The sequence below is a fragment of the Hemitrygon akajei genome, unplaced genomic scaffold (genome assembly GCF_048418815.1).
Source record: "Hemitrygon akajei unplaced genomic scaffold, sHemAka1.3 Scf000073, whole genome shotgun sequence".
Lineage (NCBI taxonomy): Eukaryota > Metazoa > Chordata > Chondrichthyes > Myliobatiformes > Dasyatidae > Hemitrygon > Hemitrygon akajei.
The window spans coordinates 4,189,662-4,212,364 of record NW_027331959.1 but is presented as its reverse complement, the minus strand read 5'-3'; the positions used below and the strand labels follow the sequence as shown (position 1 = coordinate 4,212,364).

The window sequence follows — 22,703 nt, the reverse complement described above, 5'->3', positions numbered from 1 at the left end:
TCTTGAAATTATTTTTCTTCGCAAAATCGACGAAAACAGAGGAGTGTCCTAAAGTCTGAATAACAGTTAAAACGTTGGAACCCCGAAACACAACCAGCTCCCCCTCCCCCGCACAAGCAGCTGCAACGCAGCGATAACCCCACCCACCAACAAAAAAAATCAGCAACCTCTATCGACCACTCAAACGTGCAGCAAACTATCAATAAAGACCCAGACTTGCCGTATCCCAAAAACGACGTGCACCCGATAATGTGTCATATCACAGGCTCGCTCACTCCCTAATTAGGGAACAAGAGGTGTCCCCGTTTCACAGTGAAAGGGAGGAATAACAAACAACTCGCTGACTTACGATTTCAGAAGTTTGTTGTGTCGCTTTTTCCGAGCACTCCGGCCAGTGAGTCGGCAGCAGGAAGGCGCTGCTTTCTGGACAGACAATCCACGGCAGTTACCCGCTGCCGAATTTGTTGTCTATGCAACGAGTCATGTTTTTATTTTTATATGCCTTATAAGGTAACATCTCAGTCTGCTTTAGTGAAAAATAGCTTTATCTATTGTTAAAAGATCTCAGGCTGTCCATGCAATATCATTCTATGCTTTTCTACATCCTGTCAAGATTAATAGTAGCATTCACATATCACGTCGATTATAATTATCTTAAACATTTAAAAGTGCATTGGCATGAAGATAGCGTACAACCTTACCTCAGCAGAATCACGCTCGAATCTTCGGCCAATGATGCAAATAAATTATACCAATTTCTAATTGGCATGTCACTGCCGGTAAGCAAAGTACTCACCCCGAGTTCTCTATGTTCAGCAAAAGACCTCAATAATTCTATATTATCACATCTCTTCTAATTTCGTAAAATATAACAATATGCATCATTTCCGCACATTACCATTTGATCTAATGCCAACTGTAAATGCAGGCAATATTCTTAACCAAACAATGTATCAGTAACTGGATGTCATCAACAGAGCTATTAATTATTATATTTGGATAGTAACACAACTTGTTAAGCGGTACGACAGACGTAAGGATAATGATTTTCCTCGGTCGCGAAATTAAAGATAAAAACAATACCTCAGTGTGTCTCTCTGTGTCCTATCAACAATAAAGCTTGGTATTGAAATAGCTGCCCCAGCAGCGATACCACGTGAGTTAACTTTATGGACCAAACTTCCATAAATTTCATGGAGGAAACATTTACCGCCTTGCCTCGTCGGTTCTCTTGTTTAGCTTTTCGAAAACCTCGTTTCATGACAGATGACACCTCAAGGAAAATCGTCAAAGCGCATAATACGAAATTTATACAATCACTCACATAGATTCCACTTCCAATATTGCACACTCTGTATGGCTTCACTACTAAGGCTAATGTAATGGCTTCAGAGTAATATTCTACTGTTAAGGTAATGGCTTGTCTGTAGCAGCAATGTTTGTGTTATGACTAGAGATAACGGGTCTTTGGAATTCAGGGGCTAGCCAATAAGAGATTGTTGCTGTGTCTTGTGATTCTGGAAGCAGTTGTTTTCGCGGGCTTTTGCCAAAGGGCGAGAAAGGGATGAACAGAGAAGACGCGATTGGGAAGATTCGGTAGGCCGCCAGACGGAGTGGACTCCGAGCGGGCGTCCGTAGGTGGGTGACGCTCGGAGTAGATCGGATGGTGGAAGGAAGACTACTGACTGAGCTCCAACGATTGTGCACAGAGTGTTTAATAAGATTGGCACCCTTTTTTTCTATATATTTTCGCTCTACTAACCACATAGTTAAAGTAAAAGTTATAAACTTAATCATTTAATCGCATATTGTATACTGCTTGTTATTCGGGATACTGATTTGTAACAGGGGACACACTTCTCAGCATCCACCCAAACGAGATTTCCGAAGTTTGGCTGGACCGGGCAGTTATCACCCCCCTTGGCGAAGAGAGTGTTACACAACTTTCATACAGTTTACTGTTCTCAATACGCGTTTGTCATTGCAGTCAACATAAATAAAGTCTTTGCATTAAACTCCCCGAATCTTCAGCTGCATCTACTGTAACTAACGAAAATGCATTTATCTTTGCCAGAGTTTGATATCTCTGCGTTTGTTTACCACGCGTTTAGGGATAGCATTCCGAAATTGACCAAAAGAAAAATGGTTTGCAAGATATAACCAGATCAGAAGAGCTAGATTTTTTTTTCCTACAGGGAAAAGAGGTTATCGGGAAGAGGCTTTCACGGGTTTGCATATTTTCGCTTTGTCAGTACATTCAAGAGGTCATTCAGAGTCTGTCAGCAAAACATGTCCCCATATTCACATAAGATTAAATATTTGTTGTTGTGTGTTTTATAGCATTGTGAATTCCAACTATCTTGCCCTCTTTTAATATATATGCATTAATCTAACCACGTTTCATCTTGGGTCACACGTTGGCGTAGCATTTACTGTAACTCTGTACAGCGCCAGTGATCAAGATCCAATTCCCTCCACGGTCTGTACGGTGTTTCTCCGTTCTGCCAAAGACCGCGCAGGCTTCTTCAGGATGTTCCGGCTTACTCACATTCAAAATATGTTCAAGTTATTCAGGGTTGGTGAGTGGTGAACAAGCTGTGTTGTATCATGGCCGAAGTTCGACTTCAACTTATAAGACGCGTTTCACTGAATGTTTCTATGATTCAATCTACAGATGATCAACAGAGAAACTTTTTTTTTAGAATTACTTAATTTGCTGAATATAACGTTTTCCCAGGTTATCCAATCTGTCTCCATTAAGTTACTCAATTCCCAGCAATATTTCTGTATCACAAGTGTGGATCAAGCACAGCTGTATAAAGTTCTGATTAGTGACAATATTCTCGTTTTATCCATATCCTGTTGTACTATATATTAGATATCGATCAATTTCGTTTCCTCTGTACAGTTGATCATCTTACGACAAGCATTTATTTCCTAGTTATTGATACAAATCGTATACACGGAAGTTCAAGCACCACCCTTTGGATGCAACATTGGTCACAGATTAACAATAAGACAAACATTGTTCTATCATTGGATTCTGTCTCCTGCAGCGCAGCACAATATCAAAATCATTCAGCTTGCCTTGCAACCCGTGTGCCTCACCTTTACGAAAGCCTGTTATGCAAATCCCTGTGCAAAATATTTTTAAAGTGTACTGCGGACTTCCGGTAAGATGGCGATTGTTTAGCTGCTCCGAACTTTTGTTCCGTTACTGTAGCTATCTTTACACTAAATGTCTCCATTTTTTAAACCTTAGTTAGGATTCTTTTCGGTATCTCTTACTTGCCTGTGAACATATCTAACTTACAATGTCCAGCAAGAGTTCTAAATCCAGGAGAAAGGAAGCTATCGCTCCCTCAGACGAGACCCTGGTTGCGCTCGGAAAGCTCCGAGACGAAATTTTAAAGGAATTTAAAACCGCTTTCAAACAGTTGGATGACAAACTGGATCGGATCAACGATAAAGTGGACAAGCATGCCGAACACATATCTCGCATCGATTCGACTTCTGAGGATTTAGAAAGTCGTGTTCGATACTTGGAGACTCTCTTTTCCAGCTTAGAGGAAAAATCTAACAAACTTCTTTCCAAAATGGTGGATCTCGAAAATCGCAGCAGACGCTGCAATCTCAGAATTCTTGGATTGCCAGAGGCGACCGAACAGAGATCAACCGTGAAGTTTTTCGCCAAGTTTCTCTGTGAGATATTCGGGAAAGATTTGCTTCAGAACCCGCCCGAGCTCGAACGGGCACACAGAGTCTACGTTCCCCCCGGAATTCTGGGCTCCCGTCAGCGACCAGTAATCTTGTGTTTCCATCAATACCAGGTAAAACACAGTCTGATTGTAGAGGCACGTCGCAGGGGGTCTTTTCCTTTCCAGGATACAACCATTCGCTTTGTTGAAGATTTTGCACCCCAGACCATAAAGATGCGCGCTGAGTTTAAAGGCGCAATGAAAGTGCTTTTTGATAGTAGTTTTAAACCCTCTCTTCGCAATCCTGCCGATCTACGAATCAAGCTTAATACCGGAAAATACAAGTGGTTCATATCAGTGAAGGAAGCTGAAGCATTTGTGGCAAGTGTTCCGGCTATCCAGTCATCTTCGTAATCTGATCGGATCTCCTAAAATGGTGGATAAATACTCCTCGTAGTAAAATTAATTTTTCTGGACTCAGACTTGACTTGAATCACTCAGACATTATTCATTGAAACTCTAAGGGCTGTTGACAATCTCTCCCGGGATTTGGTGTGTGTGTAATCTATTTTCATTCTTGTATAACTTTATCTACAGAGTTCTACAACTGACTCTAACTTGTTTTGGAGGTTCGAAGTCTTTAGTGAAGGCCTCCCTGTTTGTTGGTTCACAGTTTAATTGCTGATTTATTTTTCCTGTTTTTATATTTATTTATTTTATCTTTTTTTTTTCTTTTCTTCACCCTTTTTTTCTAATCTCTGAATTTTTTTTCTCTCCTCTCTGAAAATGGTTGATAAATACTCGTCTTGAATGTATAATTTTCCCCTTCCTCTCTTTTTTTTTTTACCTTTTTTCCCCCTTTCTCTTACTTTATTCTTCTACAATTTTTCGCGGGTAGGTTAGTTTTGGTTTTCTTCCGATTTTCTCTGTATTAAGTTTTATATTTCTGCAGAAGGTGTTCTAATCTGTAGTTATGTTTTCTAGTGCATAAACTAGTTACTATTTGCTATAGTATTTATACGGAACTGTTGTTAATGACACAGATCTGGAAGTTGTATTTGGGTTACTTTTTTTGGTAGAGCTAGCTACTTGTTTTGGTAGCCGTCTAGTTTTGGGTTGTGTGGGTGGGGTGAGTTTTCCAGTTCCAACATCACTCACTGTATTTATTGTTTCTCTTTATTGCTCAGGACATGTATATGTTTTGATTTTACGAATCTATGTTTACATCTCTGCTCCCAGACTGCTATTGTACTGCTTGACTTTTTATATGCCTGCTGCCTTTTATGTATTAGTAATTGATAATGGCTTGTGCACTTAAATTCGTGAGCTGGAATGTAAAGGGATTGAATCACCCTGTTAAAAGGAGGAAGGTATTCTCACATATCAAACAACTCAAAGCTGACATTGCATTCCTTCAAGAAACTCATATTCATTGTTTTGATAACTCCTGGCTTCTGTCAAAGTGGGCGGGTCAGCATTTTCATTCATCCTTTGCCGCTAAAGCTAGGGGAGTTTCCATTCTTATTAACTCAAATATTTCTTTTGAACTCCATAATAAATATCTGATACAAATGGCCGCTTTATTATTGTTTCTGGTAAACTATATAACACTAAAGTTGCACTAGCAAACCTGTATGCCCCCAACTTTGATTATGTTAACTTTTTTGAACGGATTTTTCCCTCACTACCAGACTTAAACTCATACTCTCTTATACTGGGTGGTGACTTCAACTGTTGGTTGGATCCTAAATTGGACCGATCGTCCTCTGTTACCAGATCACCTACTAAATCTGCGTTAGCTATCCAATCGTTTCTCTCTAATTTTTTTATCTCTGATATATGGCGTTTCCTCCATCCTACGGAGAGAGATTATTCTTTTTTCTCACTTGTTCACCATACCTTCACTAGAATTGACTATTTCCTACTCGATAACCAACTTATCCCAATTGCCCACACTTGTGACTATCAGAGTATACTGATTTCTGACCATGCCCCAATTATAATCTCTCTCTGAACTTTCCTGGTCTCCCTCAGAGGAAGAAACACTGGCGGTTTGATTCAACTTTATTATCGGATGAAGATTTTGTAAAATTTATTAAGGATCAGATAACCTTTTATTTTAACACTAATACATCACCTGAAATGCCATCCCAGATTGTCTGGGATGCCATGAAAGCATGTCTGAGGGGTCAAATAATCTCTTACACAGCAAATCTCAACAGAAAATCCCGTGCAGATCGATCAGACCTCATTAACCAGATTAAAGATTTGGATCAAATATATGCCCAAACTAAGAACCCTGAATTATACAAGAAGCGCGTTGAACTCCAAACTAAATTTAACCTTCTGTCCACTCAACCTGTCAAACGCCAACTTCTCTAAAGCAAGAGTCGCTTTTACATTCATGGGGATAAGTCTGGTAAATTCCTAGCCAATCAGCTGAGGCGTTCCAAAGCCAAACAACATATTACAAAGATCCGGAAGCAGAACGGAGACTTTACATCGGATCATTTAGAAATTAATGACGTATTAAAAAAATTTTATTCTCGGCTTTATTCCTCTGAATCTCTGAATGACAATATTTCTGTTGATCAATTTTTACAGAATCTGAATATCCCCTCACTTTCATCTGATTTCAAAGCCAAACTCAATGCGCCTATATCATCAGAAGAAATATCTTTTGCAATTTCTGCACTGTCCTCAGGGAAATCTCCTGGACCTGATGGGTTCCCTGTAGAATTTTATAAATCATTCTCTTCTCTTCTTTCTCCTCAGTTACTTTCAGTATTATCTGACTCGTTTAATTACGGCAAATTGCCACCCTCTTTCAATGAGGCATCTATGATTCTTCTTTTAAAAAAGGGCAAAGACCCAACTGAGTGTTACTCGTACAGGCCGATCTCTCTGCTCAATGTTGATGTAAAGATCTTAGCTAAAGTGTTGGCTCACAGATTAGAAACCGTTCTTCCCTCCATTATCTCTGATGACCAAACAGGCTTTATTAACAACTGTCTCCCTGTTTTTTAACATTCGGCGTCTATTTAATATTTTATACTCAGCTCCAACTGGGCCTCCTGAATGTATTATTTCCCTCGATGCGGAGAAAGCATTTGATCGTATAGAATGGAACTACCTTTTTGCAATCTTAGAAAAATTTGATATCGGCCAAAGTTTCATCTCTTGGATCCAATTGCTGTACCTGTGTCCTACTGCTTCTGTTTTAACTAATTTTCAGAAATCCCAAGTATTTAATCTCAAACGTGGCACCCGTCAGGGATGCCCCTTAAGTCCCTTTCTCTTTGATTTGGCTATAGAACCTCTGGCGATAGCATTTCGAAACTGTCCTGAATTGACCGGGATTTGAAGAGGGGGTGTTGAGCATAAAGTTTCTCTCTAAGCTGATGACTTATTACTCTTTCTCTCAAATCCGTCTACATCCTTACCTCTAATGTTTTCACTTCTTGACCAGTTTAGCCAGATCTCTGGCTATAAACTCAATTTACATAAGAGTGAACTTTTCCCAATTAATAAAGAAGCACAAGAACTAATATTTCGTGATCTCCCTTTTAAAGTAGTCCATAATCAATTTACTTATCTTGGAATTACAGTCACGAGGAAGTTTAAAGATCTCTTTCGTGAAAACTTTGTCAATCTTTCATATGCTATAAAACAGAGTCTGGTACAATGGTCACCTCTATCTATGTCTTTGGTAGGTCGCATTAATGTTGATAAAATATATGTTCTCACAAATGTTTATACTTATTTCAATCTATCCCAATTTCTATTCTTAAATCTTTTTTTTTGATTCCTTAGACTCTATTATTTTGTCATATCTGTGGCAGAATAAGCGCACTAGAATTAATAAAATCCACCTCCAAAAATCTAAAAAAGAGGGTGGCATGGCTTTACCTAACTTTCGCTTATATTATTGGGCAGCTAATATACGTTGTGCTACCTTCTGGTCTTTCTTCCACGGTCAATCCGAGTGCCCTAACTGGGTGGCAATGGAGTTGATCTCCACTAAAGAATTATCTATATCTGCACTTCTTGGCTCTGCACTGCCTAGTAGTCTGCCCAGATCAATAGCTAATCCTCTTGTTAGACACACTTTGCGTATATGGGCTCAGTTCAGGAAATGCTATGGTTTCCAGGGGTTTTCCGTTTCTAGGCCTGTCGCACATAATCACCTTTGTTTACCTACCACGTACGATTCAGCATTCCATGTTTGGTACAGGAAGGGCAATAGACATTTTGAAGATCTCTTCATTGATAATCGCTTCGCTTCTTTTCAGCAGCTCTCTGTTAAGTTCAACCTGCCTAACGCTCACTTTTTCAGATATCTCCAAATCCGACACTTTATTGCTCCTTTAATTCCTAATTTTCCTGAAATGCCTGCGAAAAATGCTATGGGCCTATTTCTTTCTATTAATCCACTAGGTAAAGGTTTAATATCAATTATCCGAGGTAAACTAGCAGCCTTACGACGGGCCCCTGTGGATAAAATTAAATTGGCCTGGGAGCAGGATTTAAATATCTCCTTATCCGAGGAGAGCTGGCACTCAGTTCTCAAATCGGTTAACTCAACCTCTCTTTGTGCTCGCCATTGCCTTTTACAGTTTAAGATTGTTCATAGAGCCCATATGTCTAAATCTAAACTATCTCGATTCTACCCTGGCATTAGTCCGCTCTGTGAAAAATGCAAGAGGGGTGTGGCCTCTCTCATCCATATGTACTGGCTTTGTCCTAGCTTGGAGAAATTCTGGAAAGATGTCTTCACTACATTATCGGGTATTCTGAATCAGCACCTAGAACCAAACCCTTTAATTGCTCTGTTCGGTTTTTGGGGCGAGACAGATTTATGTCTGGGTCCGACCAAATGCCGAATACTATCCTTTGCCTCTCTCCTGGCTAGAGGCTTGATCCTCCTTAGATGGAGAGATGCTTCCCCGCCCACTCATGCGCAATGGCTTAACGACATTATGGCCTGCTTGGACCTCGAAAAAATTCATTATTCAGTTCTTAATTCGGATCTAAAGTTCCATAAGGTCTGGGGACCTTTTATCGAGTACTTTCATAACCTTCCTCTTGACTAGGGTTTTTTTTTTCTTTTTTTCTTCTTTTCGGTCCCTTGCTTTCAGCTCCCTTTTTTTTCTTGTAGTAGGCATTATTATCCTCTGTTGCTAAGTGTATTCACAGTCTGGGAGTTTGACTGTCCTGACCTATACTCTTTATATTGTGTTGTGGTCGGTCTGGAGTTGTTGTTGTTTTTTTTTCTTGTGTTGTGGGGCTGGGGGAGGACACTAAGCTTACTTGTCTTTAATTTAGGTGCTTTTTTGTTAAATTCTCTTCTTTTGTAGCATATTGTTATTGTATGCTTAATTTTGCACTGTATTAATGCTCCTCATTGGGATTTGGGGTTTTTAATTTGTAAAATATTTTGAAAAACTAATTAAAAAAACTTTTAAAAAAAAGTGTACTGCTGTGCCATGAAGAATATTCCCAATTACTTGAACAATTAATCAGGTATATTAGAAACACGGGGTTACCCCATCACAGCGTTATGCAGAATATGCAGAATCAGACCCTGCCTTTCCAACAATCTGTTTGCCCCAGTGAATACAAATATCGTCCTGCGGAGTTCCTGTCGGTTGACGACGTTAAGAGAAGGCAGAAACGGTTCCAGACGATGGAAGCCCAGAAGCCAATGAAATTATCAGTTTCAGTAAAAGTTTCTTAATAATTAAGGACCGCTCAAATTAATCAAATAGAGGCTAGTAATACCGAAGAATCATGTTAAAAAATAATCGCTAGGCGGTATATTAATATATATCAGGTATGCTGTCCGGATTTTATGAGACCAGATTCCCTTGACAAAGACGGAGAAATCACAGCTGAAGATGAGTATGTAAACCATAGTAAGGCTCGGTTGTAGAAATTGCTACTGCGTAAACCGAGTGTGCTTCATGGGATTTGATGGAGAGAACATTGCTTGACCGCAGTCATGAAGAATTGATTTGAATATCTTTCAATCCATTACAATACACACAAAGTGCTGGTGGAACACAGCAGGCCAGGCAGCATCTATAAGGAGAAGCACTGGCGACGTTGCGGACCGAGACCCTTCGTCAGGACTCCAGACGAAGTGTGTGTGTTGTTGAATTTCCAGCATCTGCAGATTTCCTCGTGTTTGCTTTTCAAACCATTAAGTCCTTCTCACCGTCTGCTACAGAAAGGATCTCGTAAGCTGCAAAAATATGTAAATTTTGTCAGTCCCATCATGAGAACTGGTCTCTGTAATATCCAAGATATCGTCAAGGAGCGGTGCCTCAAATAGGCGGTGTCAATCATTTAAGAGACTCCCTTCACGAAGGACATGCCAATTCCCATTGGTAACATCAAGAAGCTGGTACAGAAGCCTGAAAGCTCTCACTCCGCGATTCAAGAGCAGCTTCTTTCCATCTGCCATCCAATTTCTGAATGGTCATTGAACCCATGATCACGACCTCACAATTCTTCTTTTTTCTGTTTTTGCACTCTTTTTAATTTAACTATTTCACACTCACACACACATATCATGTTACATGTGTGTGTGTGTGTGTGTGTGTGTGTGTGTGTGTGTGTGTGTGCGCGCGCGTGTGTATATATACACGCACATACATCCACATGTTTAGACATATGTGGATCAAATGGATCAGCCGTGATGATGTGGTTGTGTGAACTTGATGTGCCGAATTGCATAATGTTGCTCTATATTATATACCTAATGCAATTCATATTTTTTCTATATTTTCTTGTATTGCATTCTACTGCTGCTACAATGTTAACATATTTCAAGACAAACGCCGGTAATATTATTTCCGATTCTGATTCCGGATACCCGATAGTCGAAGCAGTATCTCTCTAGAAACGGCAGCATGTGCTACAGTGCCATTTTCTTTTCCACTGTTCATAGAAACCCCTTTCAGCCGTATTTCTAGTTTTATGAATTCGAGAACTCCCTGTGAATCCCTTGCTGTTTGTTTCCTGTTCAGGTTATCTACAGTATTGTCCCGAAATGCAACGATGTTTTTCATATATTTTTCTCTGTACAGGATTGGTGATTAATCCATTTCATCCAGCGGTGTAATTTTGTTCAAGTTTCCTACAGTCCCGATAGATTTTGATCCCCTCAAGTTTGACAATATCTGGGAATAATCTTCTATGAAAAAGTAATTTCGGAATGCATTAACCTTATTTTTTCACATTGTTTTCATACACTGTAGGCTTAATTACTGGTTCTGCGAGACAATAGCAGTTGCACAACGGCAAAAATTGTGTGCATTTGAAACTTGAAATGCAACGCTGCAGTTAACACACATCTGAATCAAATAGAAAAGAATACAGAAGCACACAGACGACATCATCAACGCAAATAGGAGTACACGCATGTTCTGAGGTCGAAGATACTTCGTTATAACTAAAATGGCAAACGGTTCTTTGTAATGATACCAAGCAATAGCGATGGTCTGAAATCATGTTCATATTTTCTCACAGAATGAATGCGGAATCTAATCCGGAGGGACACTGGCATTCACAATGCCGTGAGTGTGATCATAAGACCATGAGATATAGGAGCAGAAGTAGGCCATTCGGTCCATCAGTCATGGCTGATCCAGTTTTTTCCAGTCATCCCCACTCCCCTGCCTTCCCCCCAAACCCTCTGATGTCCTGATTAATCAAGAACCTACCTATCTCTGCCTTAAATGCACTCAATGACTTGGTGTCCACAGCCACTCGGAGCAACAAATTCCACAGATTTACCATCCTCTGACGAAAGTAGTGTATCCGTATCTCCGTTTGAAATCGCACTTCAATCTGTTCAGGACTTTTAACATTCCGAATGTTTCTATAAGAACCTCCCTCATTCTCTGTATTCCTACGAGATCCAGTGAGCACAGCCTAAGTGCCGCCCTTCAATTTCAGGAATCATTCTCACGAATCTTCTCTGAAACCTCTCCAATGTCAGAATATCGTTTCTAAAATACGGAGGACAAAATTGCGTGCAATACACTGTGTGGTCTGCAACTAACTTATAGAGCCTAAAAATCACATCCCAGCTCTTATATTCTGCACCTCTAGAAACGAATGGCAAAATTGCATTTGCCGTCTTCAGCTCCATCTCAGCCTGAAGGTTAACCTTATGGTATCCAGCACAAGGCCTCCCGAGTCCCTTTACATTTATGCATTTTGAATATTCTCCCCATCCAAATAATAGTCTGCCCGTTTATTTCTTCCCAATGCACTTTCCAACATTGTATTTCATTTGTCACGTATTTGCCCATTCCCGTAAACTATTTGTCTCTAAGCACTACACGCTCTCCACCTATCTTTGTATCATCAGCAAATTTAGCCACAAGTCCAGTAATTCCATAGTTCAAATCATTGACATACATTGTAAGATGCAACGGTGCCAACACCGACTGCTGTGGAACTCCACTGCTAATCGGCAGCCAGCCAGAATAAGATCTGTTTTCTGCCGATCAGCCAATGCTCCACCTATGCTAGTAACTCCCATGTAATTCTATGGCTCTTATCTGGCTAAGCACCCTCATGTGCGGCACCTTGTCAAAGGCATTCTGAAAATCCAAGTACACCATTTCTACTACATCTCCTTTGTCTACCCTGCATCTAAATTCCTAAATAATTGCAATAGGTTCGTCGTGCAGGATTTTTTCTTTCAAGAAACAATGCAGGCTTTGGCCTATCTTGTCAACTGCTTCCAGGTATTCCGTAATCTCATCCCCATCAATCGATTCCAACAACTTCCCAACTACTGATATCAGCTAACTGGTCTCTGCTTTTCTCTCTGCTGCCACCCACCCTTCTTAAATTGCAACGTAACATTTGCAATTTTCCAGTCATGCAGCACAATGACAGAATCGTTCGATTCTTGAAAGATCATTGTTAAAGTTTCCACAATCACTCCAACTAATTCCTTCAGAACCCGAGGGTGCATTATATCAGGTCCAGAAGATTTATAATCATCCATTAAGCTTCCTGAGCACCTTCTCAGTCATAATTTTCACTGCACATACTTCACTTCCATAACACTCTCGAATGTCCGATATACTGCAGATGCCTTCCACTGTGAAGAATAATGCAAAATACGCTTTTAGTTCCTCTGCCAACTGTGTGTCTCTCAGTACAATATCTACAGCGTCATTTTATTGGTTCAATATCTACCCTCAACTCTCTATACTTTTCAATACTTAATAATGCTTTTAGTATTTTTTTATATAGTCGCCAGCGTCCTTCCATACTTCATCTTTTCGTTCCTAATGACCTTTTCTTTTTCCTTCTGCAATCCTGATCTCCACTGCAGCTTTGACCTCTTTGTACGTACTCTCTTTTGTTTTTGATTCGGCTCTCACTTCACTTGTCAGCCTGGGTAGAGTCCTTCTTTCATTTGGATTTTTTTTTCTTTTTTGCCATATATCTGTCTTGTCCTTCTCTTATTTTTCGCAGAAACTCCAGCCATTGCTGTTCTGCTGTTCTTTCTGCCGTTGTCCATTTCCAGTCACCTTGTTCTGTTCTCTTCTCATGCCATTGTAATTTCATTTACTTCACTCAAATATCAACACATTAGGATTTAGTTTCTCCTTATGAAATTGCAAAGTGAACTCCATCATATTCTGATCACGTTTCCCTAAGGGTTACTGAACCATAAGGTCTCTTGTCACCACCAGATCATTGTGCAACACACAATTCATCACAGCCGATCCCACAGTGCGCTCATCAACAAGCTGTTCTAAAAAGCTATCCTTTAGACATTCCACAAATTCCCTCTCTGGAGGTCCAGTACTGACCTGGTTTTCCCAATCCACTTTCATGTTAAAGTACCCAACCAATATCATGACATTACTCTTCTGACACTGCCTTCAGATACCTCCTGCTTCAATTTGTAGTCCACATTCTGGATGTTGTTTGCAATTCTTTGTAAAACTACCAGTAGGTTCTGTCATACGGGAGGCGTTGGAACGGACCCAAATGCCAGACACAGACACTTAAGTACTAGGGAGAGGACTAGGTGGATCAAGAAAACAAGGGAAGTGTGGTAGAAAAGACGCTGGACAAGACACAGGCTCTGGACGAGACTAGGATACAGGGCCTGGGCTACGACTTGGACTTGGACATGGACTGGAATCTGTTCGGAGCCTTGGACAGGGACTGGAACCTACTTGAGCCTGGGACACGGACTGGAATCTCCACGGAGCCATGGTCACGGAGCACAGGAAAACCGAGCCTTGGTCTGGAGCACAGGAACACAGAACACAGAGCCAGGACCCCTCCTTGCGAACAGGACATAGGACCGGGGCTTTACACAGAGTCAGGAAACCCCCTTGGGGCAGGACTTAGGGCCGGGACTCATACACGTGCCCGAAACACAGGGACACAAATATATAATTCCAAGCTCAACAGAAGCTTCCTTCTGTTGGTGTGGCAAGGTTCCGGTCTCACTCCGACGGCTGAACTTGACGGCGATACAGGCGGGGATGCAGACGAGTTTGCCGGCAAGGCTTCAGAGAGAAGGAAGACTTCAGGGTAACGGCAAAGACGGCCTGACTTACCCAACCGAGGCAAGTACAGGAATGTACAGATCTAACCGTAAGGTAACGGCAAGGATGGCCTGACTTACCTCACTGAGGCAAGGACAGGAATGATCAGATCCCACCACAGGGTAACGGCAAGAACGTCCTGACCCCACAGAGGCAAGGACGGGATACCAACGAGCTGAACCAGCAAGCACACTCGAGCCCGGGATCACTTTTATTCCAACCACAATATGAGAGTCAGATGCCTGATTAAGCACAACTGAAACAACGGTCAGCCAAAATACTGGGAGTCCGGTTTCCACGGACCGGACCGTGAATCGGAATGCGGATTTCACGGAACGGACCATGACAGGTTCCTTTTACCCTTCTCATTTCTTAACTCACCCCAGAGAGACTGTGCACCTTCCGATCCTATATCATCCCTTTCTAATGATTTAATATTATTTTATATACACAGAACAACACCACCTGTTCTGTCCACTATCCAATCTTCCCGCCACACCATAGACCCTTGCCAGATGTGAGGGCAGTTTCCTAATCCCTTACTTCCTACAGGACCCATCACATTTTATTCATACTTCTCAATTAGCTGAAGTTTACTGACAGCTTCGAAATAAGACGGAACGCAGGGGGACTAACAACAGCTGTGGTGAAGAGAAATTGCCAAAATATCGAGTTTGGTCTATGTTAGTCCTGATGACAAAATTTTGCATTTTGTTACCCACAGATGTCGCTTGATCCGCTCAATCGTTCTGGTGGCTGTGCCGGCTGTCACGTATTTACGATTTATGTAGGGGTTTGAAATCAGAATGCTATCTCATCATGACAGTAATAATATCTAAACAGATAGATTTAGTACCCGATCTCTCGCAGCGAGCGGTAAGCTTGTGTTATTTCGATTCTCGGACAGCACGGATTAAGAAAGAGAGGGCGTACCCAGAGAAAAGGGGCTCGATTTACCTGCGCAGATAACTCCGGCATAATCGGGTCGAGAATGGGTATAGTAACTCCATTCTTCTGATTTACATTCCCGCAGAGCAGGCTCAGTCCCGTCGCAGGTAACATTATGGGTTATAATGCTGTCAAAAACCTTTCCAAAGTGATATTCGTGTGGGGCTTTCAGTGCGGCGCCGCAGCTCAACTCTCTACACACCACAGTTGCATCCAACAGATCCCAGCCCAAAGCACCGACAGGTCTCCAGTATCCCCTGTAGTTCACTTCCAGTCTCCCGGTGCATGGACTGTCTCCTTTTTCCAGTCTCACCTTCATACTTTCTGGAATAAAAAAAAAGATTAAACGTCAACACAAGAGTTTTTGAATAGGCTAGAAATGTTGAGCAACAGACAGAAAATGCTGGCGGATCTTTGCACATCAGTCAGCAACCATCGAGAGGAGCAAAGTACAGAGAATACGAACATTGATTGTTCATGCTGAGGAATGGCGTCAGCCCGAATCATCGATTGTTTGTTGATTTCCGCATATGTTTCACTTAGATACTGTATATATTTGTTAATTAAGTAGGCAAACAAACAAATAAATACATATATAAGCAGTTAAATTGATCAATTGGTATTTCATATAGATATTCATTGGTATGTTAGCATATCTGAAAACAGGTTGAGTGAACTCGGCCTTTTCTCCTTGGAGCGACGTATGATGAGAGGTGATCTGATAGAGATGTATATGATGATGAGAGGCATTAATCGTGTGGATAGTCAGAGGTTATTTTCCAGGGCTGAAATGGCTGCTACAGGAGGACACAGGTTTAAGGTGCTGGGAAGTACCGAATATGTCAGAGGTAAGTTTTTCACGCAGGGAGTGGTGAGTGCGTGGAATGGACAGCGGTAATGGAGGCGGATACAATAGGGTATTTTGAGAGACTTTTGCTGCTCAGAGAAACAGAGGGCTATGGGTAAGCCTAGTAATTTCTAAGGTAGAGTCATATTCGGTACAACATTGTGGGCCGAATGGCCTGTATTGTGCTGAAGGTTTTCAACGTCTCTATCTGTCCATTTATCTGCCTATTTTGTGGCAGCTATATGATTATTTGTTTATTTACTTGCTTGTTTCCTTATTTCATGCTGTCACCATTATTTATTATCATTTATTTGTTTATTTGATGCGCGCAGTGCTTTTGTAAGGAAAATGAATCAATATTTGAAAGCATAGGTGTATAATGAGAGAGGGGAAAAATCAAAAGCACCTGAGAGGCACAACTTCTTAACCCCCATGACCGTAGGTGTGCCAGCGAACAGCGAGAGAAAGTAGGTGAAGCAGCTAAAGACACGCAACTTTAAATCCACTTCGACAGCTATAAAGATAGAACATGTTAGCAGAGATATTGGACACCATGTGACAAATCAAATCAGATGATCATGTTGGCTCTCTTGTATAGTTTAGGGGAAAGAACTGTTGCGGTGCTGAATTACACTATAATCAATGGCTGCAAATGTTGGAATTTGGAGCAACTGAGAACAAGTTCGACGAAATAAGGAAACGATCATCATCTGCTTCACATTGAGTTTGACTTTGATCATCACATTCCAGACATTTCTGGTTCGAGTCTGTGCAGTCCAGACGGCGATAAATTAATGCGCGGCTGAGATGATGGCGCAGGGGATAGGGCTTCAGGTTCTTTGGTGATTGGGATCACTGCTGGGGGAAATATGACTTGTACCAAAGTGCTGGGTTGCGCCTGAACCCGAAGGGTGCCGATATCCTCGCGGTCAGATCATTGGCTGACTGCTCGGGGGCAGCGAGTGGGAAAAGCCATTTCAGTTGTCTGCCATTGTCTAGATGTGTTTCGCAGGGTTGGGTTTCTGGAATTGCTTCTTTTTACGCTGTATGTCAATGATTTAGATGATGAAATAGATGGCTTTGTTGTCAGGTTTGCAGATGATATGAAGATTGGTGGAAGGACAGCTAGTGTTGAGGAAACTTGTAGGCTGCAGAAGGACGTCGACACATTTGGAGAACAGGGAAGAAAGTGGCAAATGAAATACAATGATGGAAAATGTATGTTCATAAACTTTGGTAATAGAAATAAAGGTGCAGACTATTATCAAACTGGGGAGAAATTCAAAACAAAATCTCAGCTGTAAAGGGACCTGGGAGCCCTGGTGCAAAACCCCCGAAAAGGTTAACTTGCAGGCTGAGTCGGTGGTGAGTAAGGCAAATGGATTATTTTGCTCTGGCGTCTTCATTTCCAGACGACTAGAAAATAAAAGCGCAGGGATGTGATGCTGAGCCTTTATACGCACTGGCGAGGCTTCACCTTGAGCACTGTTAACAGATCTGTGCTCCCATTCTGAGAAAAAGATACGCTGGTATTGAAAAAGTTTCAGAGGAAGCTGCGACGATGAGTCCACGAATGAAAGGATTCTCACAGAAGAAGGTTTAATCCCACGGATCTGTACGCGCTGTAATTTGGAAGGATGGGGAGGGGATCTCAGTGAAAATTTCGGATATTGAAAGCCTAGTCGGAAAACATGTGAAAATGACGTGTCGGAGGATTCTTGGACAGGAGGGAGCAGCTTCACGAAAGAGGGACGACCATTTAGAATAGAGATGATGAGATATTTATTTTGCCAGAGGGAGGTAAATTTGTGAATTCATTACGGAAGACTGCGCTGAAAGCCAGGTCGTTGGGGATATTTAACACAGAACGTGATGGTCACGGCAAGGGAAAGTCCGAGGTGTGGAGCTGAGGAGAGGGGAAATGATCAGCCATGACTGAAAGTGTAGCAGACCCGCTGGATCATATAGTCTAACTCTGCTCCTCTGTCTCAGGGTCTTACGGAGAAATACTCTCCCACCACAGATGTTGTTCGACCTGGTCATATGATCGTGTACTTGTGCAGACTGACAAGTTTTCTGCACTCTAGTTAACAACAGTAAAGGATCCGATAACACGAATAGTAATTCCAACATGACGAAAATAATCCCGATACAAGTTGGATTTAGTTTGTCGCCGAGGACTTTCTGTTCGAGTTAGTGATATGCCGGAGGACATCAAAATCGCGGGACAGCAGATATAAAAACCTGACTTTTACCTTTACAAACAACACCAGCATCCTGACTGCGTGAATAGCCAGTGTCAATCCATGGATCTGATTTACACTCCTGAAGAGTGACCTCGCTCCCACCGCACTGAACGTTCGTCGTGAATACAAGTCCGGATCCTTCCCCACAGCGACCATCAGCAAAGGCTTTCACTGCAGCGCCGCAGCCCAGCTGCCGACACACCACATTCGCGTCCGGCATATCCCAGGAATCACCATTCACAGTCCCCCAGTTTCCTTTGTAGTGAATCTGCAATCTCCCGTCGCATCGACTGCCGCCATTCACCAACCTCAGCTTCACGCTTTCTGGAAAATATCAGAAAATAACCACCCACGGTAAACAGCGGTTTAAGCTGGGGGCACTTGACGCTCGGCGCATCGCGTGCGCTACTAAACGACGCCTGAAATTTCCAAATTCTGCATGCAAAACGTGTGATCAAGCGGGAGGTCAGGATATGGAAACCCCTTTTGAGCTGCTTAACGTGACAGAAAGACAAGAAACTAGTTGTCGACTGAGAGCTAGAGGCAGTCTGTCGTCCCAGGAGAAGAATCGGGTCGCTCCCCAAAAGAAAAGGTCATATGCATCCTTCGGAGAGCGGCAGATCTGCTATTCTGTCATTGTCCTACTGCACACAGTCCACATTTATTGGGGAATAGAAACCAAAATTTGTTGGAAAGTGTCGAACTGAGACTTCGCGTGTCGTCAGCATCAGAGGTAAGAGGATGAATTTAACAATGAAAGCTTATTTAAACTTGGGGAAAAATAAAGTCATGGGAAATATTTTTCTGCTATCTGCCCTGCCTGGAGGTGACTGATTATAGTCCCAAGTAAAAATAAAATCCTATTTCCTTGCCGGAAATATACTGGCATGGGAAGAGAAATGACTGAAAGGCAGGAGGCAGCGTCTTGGAATAAAGGGTGTCTTTTATTTTGGCTGCCAGTGACCAGTGGTGATCCTCGTGTGTCAGTATTGCAGCTGATACTTTTCACATTGTTTCGCAATGAATTAGAAAATAGAAGTTATGACTTTGCGGCAAAGTCTCACCATGATACGAAGATAGTATGAGGAGCAGTTAGTGCCGAGAAAGCAATGCGATTGCAGAAGAATGTAGACAATTTGGGAAATCGGGCAAAAAAGGAAACGGATGAGACGTCATGTTGGGAATTGTATGAAAATGCATTTTGGTAAAATGAACAATGGTGCAAATTATTCCCTAAATGCTGAGAAAACTCAGAACTCAGCGTTTTTACAAGACTAGTGCAAGATTCCCAGAAGGTTAATTTACAGATTCAGTCTGCTGTATAGAATGCAAATAGGCCGTTTCTTCTAGGGTATTAGAACAAAAATCAATGAGATAATACTGAGATTTTACAAGACACTAGTGAGGTCGCACTTGGGGTATTGTCAACTGTTTGGGCCGCATATCTCAGAAAATATATATATTGTCATTAGGGAGAGTTCAGATAAGGCTCACGAAGTTGATTTCCAACGCAGGATGGGCGTTTGTGAGGAGCGTTTGGTAGGTTTCGGTCTGTACTGACTAGAATTGAAAGGAATACGGAGTGGCAGAATCTCTTTGACTCCTACCGAATGTTGAATGGACGAAGGTGGACGAGGAGAGGATGGTTACTATAGTGGTGTATCCAGAACTAGAGCGCACAGCCTCAAAATTGAGGGGCGAAGTTTTAAAAGAGATGTAAGAGGGGATCCTTTTAGCCAGACGGTAGTAAATCTCTGCCATGCACTGCCACAGACTTCGGCAGAGGCCGTTCTTGGTTATATTTAAAGAGAAATTTGATAGTTTTCTGATGAGTCAGGGCATCAAAGGTTATGGCGAGGCAGGTGTATGGGGTCGAGTGTGATCCAGAGTCAGATATGATGGAATGGCAGAGCTGACTCGATGGGTTTAATGAACTAATTATGCTCTGAAGTCCAATGGTGCAGTCACCTATCAGCTTGGGTTTCAATAGCAATTAGTTATAATTGCCCAGCCCTCCGCGGAGTGAAATGTTAGCAAAGTTACCTGACGGTTCTGGCTGACAATCCCCGACGCGGCCTGAAATGAGAAATGCAGAATTAGATGTGTTTGTGAAGTAGTGAGATTAGACTGTGTGGTCATAGGATGTTGGGCGGGGAATTCAACAGAAGAAAAATAAAGACAGAAACTCAAGACAGATTAAGCTGTATCTGCGGACCAGATTTATCTGGAGTTCTTTTCTTATCAACACTGCGTATCATAACGTTATATCTGTGTTTTTCTTTCCATTCCACCCAATATTCAGCAAGATTGCTATAAACGTGCACATGTGAACAGTTTATTAATAATAATATATATCTCTACATTACCCCATAACTTCCATATTCTTAATATACTCACTAGTCCAGATATGCATCATCGTCAGTGCCACGACAGTGTGCAGCATTATAGCGGTGGTCATTTAGAAAGGTTTCTGCAGAATATTAAATGAGCCGGTATTGCAGACAGCTGAGAATCTCTCCAAAACCTTCTGACGCTTCACTTGATCTGAACGGTGTGCTCAGTATTTCTCTCTGAACTGTCAAATTTCACATATTGAGTTGTGAACTGCAATTTGCTGAAACGCACCAATGAGATAACTCTTGCCCTTTAATGGACATGATGGGGCCATCTTCTTTCATTGGCTGTGAGAAACCAATGAGCTGTGAGAAACTGCAAAGGCCATGAATCACCGACCCGATGTGTGCATCGAAACATATCCTGTCCTGTAACTTTGTTTCAGATCTGGTGAGCTTTCTCTGAGACCAGATTACTGAACTCCTATTTTCCCAACACCATGTTGATGGGCACATTGACAATTTGCTCAGCATTCCTGTCCCGACTCACACTAACATTAGTTGCATGACAGTATCACAACTTGGTGAATGCTTCTTTAATTCATGTTCCTTGCTGATCAGCTTCCGGTGCGGAGATGGGGGTGGGGGTTGCAATACAAAAATACTTCATTCTGTCGTCAACTTGTCCATCTATGTCTCTCGATTTCAGGTGGAATAGTTTATATTATCTCCATGCAAAATCCCAAAGAAATAATAAAGGAGTGTTGTATACCATTCCCTGATGATACATGGAATTATCTGAAACAGATGTCTCCAAAACGAAGATTCTTTCGCAGCAATTCATAAATCTCTAGGAATATTAGAACGCATTCCAGAACTTAGTATGTTTTTTCCGCGTCTTAAAATGATTGTGAGTCTATGACACTGAGTTCTCAGTTTCCCTCTTTTTTTTTGCTCGATGCTTTATTTCCCGGCAGTTTACTCCATGGAGATGCTCTCTCTCAACCAGTCTCTCACCCGAATCAAGTTTCTCATATGCCCCAGTTCACTGACACAGTCATTCGCCATAGTTTACCGTGAGTGGCAAGCTGATGCACAGAAGAATTTGGAAACAGGCTGATGACAGGCATTTTTTTCAGTAACAGAAAACAGAATGCGAGGAGACAAAGAGGCGCCAATGTGATTGAAAATGATAAATGCAACAGGTATAATTGACATTATATAATTATAATGTAAGTAAGACTTGCTGGTAATCAAAACAAAAGGCAAGGTCCGCGGTATAGTGGCAGCTATTTTGATGAATTTGTGATAGATATGCGGCTAGTAGGTTAGACTGCGGCCGCTGATCAATACCAGGCGTCACTAATGACATCAAGGTTTCAACTGTTTTCATTCCAACTACATTGTGCTGCCTCTGAAGAGCTGCAACTGGACATATTTCATCAGGCATCATCTTCAGGGACACCAGAAAACCAGATATCTGTTATCAGATACCAGACTTCATTGTAATGGGCAAGGTGCAACAACGTAACAGCAAAATAAGTTGATTTTTTTTCTATTTATTTGTTCATTTAGTTGAATTTTATTTTGTTGGATGAACAGTAATTACACTCTGTATAGTGATGTGATCCTTCTGTCAGGTTTGGGAGATGACGCAGAATTCAAACGTCCCTGAAGATTATGTCTGAAGATGTATCTTCAGATGCAGCTCTTCGGAGGCTTGATGCGGTGTTTGGAATGAAAGCTGGAGCCATTGACCAGCTAGAAGCAGAGACAATTGTAGTTAGTCGGTTCCGGTATGTAGCAGGCCATTATAGATTTGTGTCTGACGGGGGACGTGTGCGGCTTGCATGCATTGATGGGGTGCCCTGGGGATATGCAGATCAAACAAATATACCATTTATATGTTGTTGAGTTACAGGTCACCTCAGGAAAACTAGCAGCAACAGTCACAGAGAGGAACCAGGTCAGCCATTGTTGAATTGCAAGGCAGACAAATTACAGTCGAGCACAGGCGAGAGGGAATTCTAGATTCA

The 22,703-nt window shown here is 41.7% G+C and overlaps 1 protein-coding gene across 1 annotated transcript in view; it reads right to left on the bottom strand.

Moving 5' to 3' along the window:
* Nucleotides 1-22,703, bottom strand: part of LOC140722248 (scavenger receptor cysteine-rich domain-containing protein DMBT1-like) — a 43,398-nt gene that overhangs the window by 5,404 nt on the left and 15,291 nt on the right. Inside the window, exons 2-4 of the mRNA XM_073037034.1 lie at nucleotides 18,344-18,658; nucleotides 16,495-16,602; nucleotides 15,251-15,565 (exon numbers count right to left, since the gene is read on the bottom strand). Coding sequence (XP_072893135.1) covers nucleotides 15,251-15,565; nucleotides 16,495-16,602; nucleotides 18,344-18,658 — 738 coding nt within the window. The remainder of the gene's footprint in view (nucleotides 1-15,250; nucleotides 15,566-16,494; nucleotides 16,603-18,343; nucleotides 18,659-22,703) is intronic.